Source organism: Peromyscus eremicus, chromosome 12 (assembly GCF_949786415.1).
Source record: "Peromyscus eremicus chromosome 12, PerEre_H2_v1, whole genome shotgun sequence".
Classification (NCBI taxonomy): Eukaryota; Metazoa; Chordata; class Mammalia; order Rodentia; family Cricetidae; genus Peromyscus; species Peromyscus eremicus.
This window is the reverse complement of record NC_081428.1, coordinates 36,813,527-36,822,242: the sequence shown is the minus strand read 5'-3', so window position 1 is coordinate 36,822,242 and position 8,716 is coordinate 36,813,527. Positions and strand designations below refer to the sequence as shown.

The window sequence follows — 8,716 nt, the reverse complement described above, 5'->3', positions numbered from 1 at the left end:
ATTCACGAATATTTTCAATACTATAAAATCAAGAATTTTAGAATGTATGTACCGTATGGAAAGCAAGAGTTTCTTTCTTTCTTTCTTTTTCTTGTAGTTGTTTCTTTTTTATTACTATTATTGAAAACAGATTCTTCTCTCATACAGTACATCTTGAGCACAGTTATTCCTCCCTCCACCCCTCCCAGCTTCCACCCACCTCCCCTCTCCCCAGGATCCACTCTACGTCTGTTTCCTTTCAGAAAAGAGCAGGCCTCCGAGAGATGACAGCCAAACACGACAAAACAAGGTACAGTAAGACAAGGTAAAAGCCCTCATATCTAGTCTGGAATGGCAACCCAATAGGAGGGAAGGAGTCCCAAGAGCAGGCAAAAATCAGAGACAAGGTATCTATGGATTAAAGCAATGAGGAGTACAGATAGAAAATAACAAATAACCGTGAATGACTTTTAAAATACACATTTAACATTTTAATAATAATTGCACAATTAGACGTGTGTGTAGTCTAACAATAGGTAAGATTTCTTTCATATTCAAAACACACAATCAAATATTATGATGCACTGCAGGAAAGAAGAAAAACTACTAAATACCCTGAAAATTTCAGAAGACAGTGATCATTTTATGACTTTTTTCAGAGCACTTAAAACTTCCTTGTTTCTTAAGCTGTAAATAAAGGGATTTAGCAGAGGAATCACAACTGTGTAGAACAGTGAATACATTTTGTCCTGGTGTTTGCCTGATCCCGACCCAGGACTCACATACATGAAGAGGAGGGTGCCATAGAACAAAGAGACAGAGAGCAGGTGGGCACTACAGGTGAAGAAGGCTTTCTTTCTGCCTTTCTTAGACTTCATGTTCAGGACAGCAAATAGGACACGGGCATAAGAGACTACAATGGTCAAAGAGGTGCTGATTTGTATGGAGGAAGCAAAAATAAAAGCCACCAATGCATTAAGAGATGGATCCGTGCAAGAGATTGTATAGAGTGGCATGATTTCACAGTAGAAATGATCAATAACATTAGACCTACAGAACGTTAATCTGAATATTAATCCCACATGAACTATAGGATTTAGGAAACCAATTATATATGACATACTTATTAACACAGTGCAGAGTCTTTTGGACATCACAACAGCATAGTGCAGAGGGTTGCATATGGCCACATAGCGGTCATAGGCCATCGCTACCAATAGGAAAATTTCTGTGGTTGCACTAAAACAAAAAAAATAAAATTGGGCAAAACACTCACCCAGGGATATCATGTCATTCTTATTTAAAAATTTCATAAGCATCTTTGGAGTCACAGAGGATGAAGTACAGGCATCAGCAAAGGCTAAATTTCCAAGGAAAAGGTACATGGGAGTGTGAAGATGGGGATCCTTCCAGATGAGAAAGATTAAGCCAAGGTTGCCCACCATGGTGGTGACATAGATGAAGAAGAACACCAGGAAGAGGGGGACTTGCAGCTCTGGACGATCTGTTATTCCTCTGAGGACAAACTCAGTCAGCAGGGTCCTGTTTCCTTCCATCACACCTCCTCAGGCTGCTCACTGCAAAGAAAGATGAGACAAAGAAAACATGGCCAACACCCAGTGAGAACAGGATCATATTATAGTTCACATTGTACATGCCAGAGTCTCCTTAATAAACAAGAAAAGTGTACTGTTTCTGCTTGTGAAACCTTCATGAAACAGGATAAGTTTTTCTGAGAAATTTTGATGTATACATTTTTTAATCTATGTTCATTGGTGTATTGCCTGGATATATGTCTGTATGAGGGTGTCAGATAATCTGGAACTTGAGTTACAGACATTTGTGAGCTGTCATGTAGGTGCTAGGAATAGAACCCAGGCCCTCTGGAAGAGCAGCAAGTGCTCTTAACTACTGAGCCATCTCTCCAGCTCCAGATGTATACATTTTATTTATATCATACCAATGTATGAAAAGTAACTGAAGAGGACATACACATTGATTTACCTGGCTTTATGTACATTGGCCTAATAACTATAATTTATGTATAATTTAATATACATTAAGATTATGTTTCATTTAAATACATTCATAATATGTAACTTTTATACAAATTTAGAATGATTAAAAATGAAGAATATACTTTATACTAAAATACTTTAAAAACAAGCTGTAGCTGAAATGTCTCTTTGTGTGACGTATTGTATACATAATGACATTTCCATTCTAATTTTCAATGGTTTTGAACATTCTAACTCTCTCCACGTTTATCTCCCTCCTCTGATGTTTCCCTTCACCTTCTCAAATTGGATTGTCCTACTTCCTTTTCATATGTATCTTTCAAATGTTCTTATATGGGAGAAGAGTGGACTGTGCTTTTGGTATTAGTTTTATTTGTGTGTTTACCCTTCTAAGACATAAACAGATCAGATAAGATGGTAAATTAAAATGTTTCTGCTCCTTCTATCCCTTTCATATATGCTACCTGATTGCACATATATAAAACAACCACGAATTTTGAATACAACTTTTCATGTTTTGTTTTCAACAAAATACAAGTAGAGAAGCATTAATTCATTTCCTCATGGGATTAAAGACACTTGAATTAAAATATTATAATTTTTAGTTTGTAACAAAGAACCTGTTAAGAATGTTAATTCATGGTGTTACAATCACTTTCATTTTGAGATAAAACACAAATGCACACATTTCCACAATTTTTTACATATTAATGATAGAGCTGAGAAATGAAATTTAAACACGCCTGTTTGGAAAATTGTCCAGTGAATTAAGAATGTCTTTTAATATTTCAGTTGTTCATGGTTTTAAAGAGATTGTTAACAATGTCATGGTGTTTCCAGAGCCTTTAATTTCTTTGAGGAAGATTATGAAATTAAAGGTGCTGTTTAATATTCCAGAACACATCACCATAGTATGAATGTCCAGTGTCTCCAATATTTGCATTCAGTGTAAGAGATAAAAACTATGTTTATATAAAAAGGGTCAAGTAGGTAAAACATGAAGCTACCTAACTTATAATGACCGTACATAACATGCAAGGCAGAAAATTTCACCAAGCCACATGTACCCATGAGTGTAATCGGCCAGGACAATGGTGCCAGATCCTAGAATATAGCAGGGAGAGCGTTCAAGTTGGGACTACTTTACTATGTTTCTGTAATGATAATATGCACAATTCTGGGCATAAGTTGATTTGCATATTTGCATCACTGTATTGTTAATCTACAGTTGGAGCTGATGACTAGAAATGCCAGGTTTTGGTGTCTAAATATCCAATGAATAAGAAAAGTCATAGAGCACTAAGATGAGACCAGTCAAATGGGTTTCCTACCAGCATACACATTTGCATTTATTTTTAATCTTAGCAGCCTATTTTTTTTTATAAAACTAGCTAACAGCTCAGTGACCTTATCTTTGATTTTGAGAAACGATTTTTTTCTCAAATCATTTGCTTTATCTTTTTTTAAAGAGTGTAAAATAGAGATCTTTTTAAAAGAATGTGGACAAAGAATAGTCTTAAGGCAATAATGCATGCAGAAGAACTGAAATATTGTACAGAAAGTTGCACAGGGTACTTTTAATGTCTTTATTTCAACTAAAGAGAAAAACTGTTCTGTGGAATTACTTCACCTCCATCTTTATTGGGAATAGGAAAGAGAAAATTTGCTTAGAGTTTTGTAGGATGCTGAAACACAATAGCAGATAAGCAGGTTAATATTTGTCAAAATTATTAAATGTTCCCCTGTCACATCTCAAAAAAAACATAAGATGAGCTTTGCTTTATATTTTCCAAACATTTAACATGAAACAGATGCTGTAGCTGTGGGGCTCTTCCTTTCTCCATATTCCAGGATTCCCAAGGAATCCAATAACCAGGTGAGGAAGGACGCATAGATGCCCTGAGAAGCCACACAGTCCTGTGACTCCAGGAACCAGAAATTCATCTTGACTATGGAAATTTCCAAAGTAAACGTCAGAACGGGTAATTTTACTTAATAAGAATCAAAACATAGCAGTTGACCACATAGACTCTTACAAAGTCACATGACTGAGCACAAATCTTTGGTGTATAAACATAGCTGTGAGTCAGCAGGGATTTAGAGAAGGTGGACAAAATAACAAAATATTTCATTTAGCTTTTTAGGACTGTTGTGTGTCACATTTGTTAGAAAATTTCCTTTAAAGATGTTTCCACATTATTATTTCTATGCAGATATTCACACATTATGATAAACTTTTTCTAATGAAGTGGGTGAACTATTAAAAAATGACAGTAGTATTGTGCTCACCAGACTCCTATGAAAACAGCTGCAGACATGGATGCCGCGAAGCTTAAATTTCCATGAAGATACTCAAGTTTCAGGAACAAGAGTGTCAGTGACCACTGTCCTTCTCATGTCAATTTTCTTTAGCAAAAGCAGGTTGTAGGGGGTATTTATTTCTTATCATCATCAATCCTATTTTTAAATTCAGTACTAAAATTCCCCCAATGCTACCAAAATTCCCTGTAGGATTAAATCAATCTACTTACCATTCTTTATTATTCAGCCAATTATTATTAATCAACCTCTTGTAACTGTTCTTACATAGGCTTAGTAGCTTTCTAAAACCCAAATATTAAAGGTCAGTTATAAATAAATGTATTCACTCCACTGACATTCTTTAGATATTTTAGATGTAATTGACTTACCAACTTTATTAAACTTTTATCAATAATTGTATTATAATATATAGAAAAAATATTTTATAAATACAGAGTTTAGTATGGATATTAATTACCTTTATGAAAATTATCATGTGTTCCCATAGCATTTTTTATTTGAAGCCAGCATTTACTAATTCACATGCAATCAATGGTGAATGACCGTACATGCTAAGACCGTTCAGTAGCTAAGAAAGGGGTCTTACGTCATAAATGCGCTGCATGACTATGCAATCTGTGCATGCATGATGTAGCTCCCTAAGCCCACATGCACAGGTGCAGGGAAATCCTTAAAAAGCAGATCACAGACTCCTCCCCTCTCTTCTGCTCTCTCCTCCTCCCCACTGTCTCTCCCCCTGAACATGTCTTTCACAGGCCTGGTCACTCTCTTCTGCCCCCCCTCTTACTAAAGCTCTGATACTGGGTTTTGTCGTGCCTCGTGACCTTTCTCGCACGGTAACAAGCGCCGCATTTAAAACCAACTATTACTAATAGTCTCTCTCTCTCTCTCTCTCTCTCTCTCTCTCTCTCTCTCTCTCTCTCTCTCTCAATCTCTCTCTCTCTCTCTCTCTCTCTGATATATATATGAATGAAAATAGTGAAATATAACCATAGCATAACCTGAATTTTTCCCTAACTTAAATTTTCTACTACAGAATGTATTAGGCCAGTACTTTTTAATTCAGTCTCCATCCAGTTTTTAGGGGTGTCATAAGATTCTTTGCCACAGTATACCCTGTCCTCTAGGCCATCCTTACTTCCCTCTGTAACATCATGAGGCAGGCTTAAAGGTCCAATATCTTTACACTACCTCCTGACATTTCAAACTCCCATTAGAATGGCCTATTAAGCTCTGCTTGTAGGAGTGGAGGGCTTCTCTTGCCCTAAGTTTCAAACTATTCCGTGCTCCTGCTGCAAAGGACTTCCCAAGGCCTAAGAACCACAAGGTCAGGACAATCAGAACAACAACACTGCCTGGTGCCAGTCTTCTGTCTGAGCTGCTTTGTGTAAAAAGGTAAAGCATGGATTAAGGTTTGCGTTTCCTGGAGAATACAGTCCCTGTGGCTGATATTGTATGCACACTCAGGAAGCAGAGCAAAATAAGAAGTGGAGTGGGTGAGGCTATTGGGACTCAAAGCCTGCTTGTACTGACCCAACTCCACAAGCAGGGCTCCACCTCTTAAAAATTTCTTAATATTCCAATAGTGGCACCAGATGGGAATTAAGTGTCCTGTGTGAGAGCCTATGAGGCCATTTCACCTCCATACCACAGTTTTGATCCATTTCCTTTAACAATTTTGAGAAAATAGTAGAGTCATGTTTTCAAATATTCTACCTTGTGGTTTCTGCAGTTGATACTGTTCAACTTGTTTCCCTCTTTCTCATATTGTTTCAATACCCAGAGAAATTATAAACAGCCATGACAAGAATATTCCTGAATGATGCTGTTGACTTCATGTGGCTGAAGACATGAAGCACAGTGTGTCTGTTCACCCTCCTCCTAATGAGATACATTTGGAGATCTTAGCTGGAAGACATATCCAAATCTCTGGGTCAGAGCCAAAGAAATATGTGAAAACAAAGATAGGCACAGGCAGCAAAAAGACCATTTGTAAGAATTTAAAATTGTCTTCTTAAGTTCCATGAAAAAAAATGCTTATTGTGAGTTTTAATATTTTAACATTGTGAACTTTCAGTGCATGTAAAATAAATATTGATCTCTTTCAGATTACTCTTGAGTCTCAACAAATAGTCCATTTAAGTTGTTGGATGGGATCCTTCTTTGTCACATGATACATAAGTATTATTTATCTATGTACTGGAAATAGAACTACAGATTATTTAAATGAACTTTGCTATAGAAATGGTTAGGAGTGGAAAAATGGGTATTAAAAAAATCATTTGTGCACCAGAAATGCTTTTAGATAAAAATAAACTCAGAGTTGTGATATAGATCATAAACCAAAAGTTTATTAATTTAATAAAGAAATTAATTTAATAAAGAACTTTAACAGAGAGTATGGATTTCAAAACAACAAATGACAGGGATTAGTTATTAAAGTCCATATTAACATTTTATAATAATGTGACTAAGACAGACTATCACAGACTAACATTTTATTCCTTTAATGAAAAATGTGTAAAATTTCAATTATATGCAAAACACAGGCTCAAATTTTATGATGCATTGCAAAAGAGAGGAAAAGGTGATACAAAATATTTTGAAATATAAAAAAAAGATCATTTTATAAATCTTTTCAGAGCACCTAAAACTTCCTTGTTTCTTAAGCTATAAATAAAGGGGTTTAGCAGAGGAATCACAACTGTGTAGAACAATGAATATATTTTATCCTGTTGTTTGCCTGGTGCAGACCCAGGACTCATATACATGAAGAGGAGAGTACCATAGAACAAAGAGACAGAAAACAGATGGGCACTACAGGTGAAGAAGGCTTTCTTTCTGCCCTTCTTAGACTTCATGTTCAGGACAGCAAATAGAACACGGGCATAAGAGACTACAATGGTCACAGAGGTACTGATTTGTATGGAAGAAGCAAAAATAAAAATCACCAATGCATTAAGAGATGGATCAGTGCAAGAGATTGTATAGACTGGCAAGAAATCACAGTAGAAATGTTCAATAACATTGGACCTACAGAAAGTTAATCTGAATAATAGTCCTACATGAACTGCAGGATTTATAAAACCAATTATATATGACATACTTATTAACACAGTGCAGAGTCTTTTGGACATCACAACAGCATAGTGCAGAGGGTTGCATATGGCTACATAGCGGTCATAGGCCATCGCTACCAATAGGAAAATTTCTGTGGTTGCACTAAAACAAAAAAAGTAATATTGGGCGGAACACTCACCCAGAGATATCATGTCATTCTCATTTAAAAATTTCATAAGCATCTTTGGAGTCACAGAGGATGAAGTACAAGCATCAGCAAAGGCTAAATTTCCAAGGAAAAGGTACATGGGAGTGTGAAGATGGGTATCCTTCCAGACAAGAAAGATTAAGCCGAGGTTGCCCACCAAAGTGATAACATAGATGAAGAAGAACACCAAGAAGAGGGGGACTTGCAGTTCTGGACGATCTGTTATTCCTCTGAGGACAAACTCAGTCAGCAGAGTCCTGTTTCCTTCCATCACAACCCCTCAGGCTGCTCACTGCAAAGAGAAATGAGACAAAGAAAACATGGCCAATACTCAATGAGAATAGGATCATATTATAGTTCACATTGTACATGCCAAAATCTTCTAATAAACAAAAACAAAGTGTACTGTTTCTGCTTTTGTAGCTTTCCTGAAAGAGGAAGCATTTTCTAAACAATTTTGTGTATATATTCTATAACATGCCATTATCTGAAAAGTAGCTGAGGAGGCCATAGACATTAATTTACCTGGCATTATGCACATTGCTCTAAATAACTATAAATCACTTTCAATTTAATATATATTAAGATTATGTTTAATTTAAATACACTTATAATACATAACTTTAATACAAAATTTAGAATGATAAAAATGGAACATATACTAAAATATTCTAAAACCAAGCTCAAGTAGAAAAGTCTCATTCTACGAAGTATTGCTTTACATAATGACATTTTCATTCTCATTTATAATGGGTTTTGAACATGCTGACATTCTCCAGGCTTCTCTCCCTCTGATGTTTCTCTTTGCCTTCTCAGATGGCATCATCCTACTTTTTTCATATATATCTTTCAAAACTTCTTATATTCGAGGAAAATGGTATTAGTTATTTTTATATTTGGTAGTAGTTATATTAGTATGTTTATCATTCTAAGACATGAACAAATGGTATTAGTTATTTTTGTGTTTGGTAGTAGTTATATTAGTATGTTTATCGTTCTAAGACATGAACATGTCAGCTAATAAGAGGGTAATTTAAAATATTCTACTTCTATTCTTTTCATATATGCTACCTGATTATACATTTATTAAAAACAACCACAAATTTTCAGTATTTGTTTTCATTTGTTT

At 35.5% G+C, this 8,716-nt stretch overlaps 2 protein-coding genes across 2 annotated transcripts; both read right to left on the bottom strand.

Annotated features, from left to right (window-relative positions):
- Positions 1-617: 617 nt before the first annotated feature.
- LOC131922544 (olfactory receptor 5AC2-like) lies at positions 618-1,535 on the bottom strand. Its single transcript, XM_059277363.1, has one exon. The coding sequence runs from the start codon at positions 1,533-1,535 to the stop codon at positions 618-620; it is 918 nt and encodes a 305-aa protein (XP_059133346.1).
- Positions 1,536-6,940: 5,405 nt separating this feature from the next.
- LOC131922624 (olfactory receptor 5AC1-like) lies at positions 6,941-7,858 on the bottom strand. Its single transcript, XM_059277449.1, has one exon. The coding sequence runs from the start codon at positions 7,856-7,858 to the stop codon at positions 6,941-6,943; it is 918 nt and encodes a 305-aa protein (XP_059133432.1).
- Between the last annotated feature and the right edge of the window lie 858 nt (positions 7,859-8,716).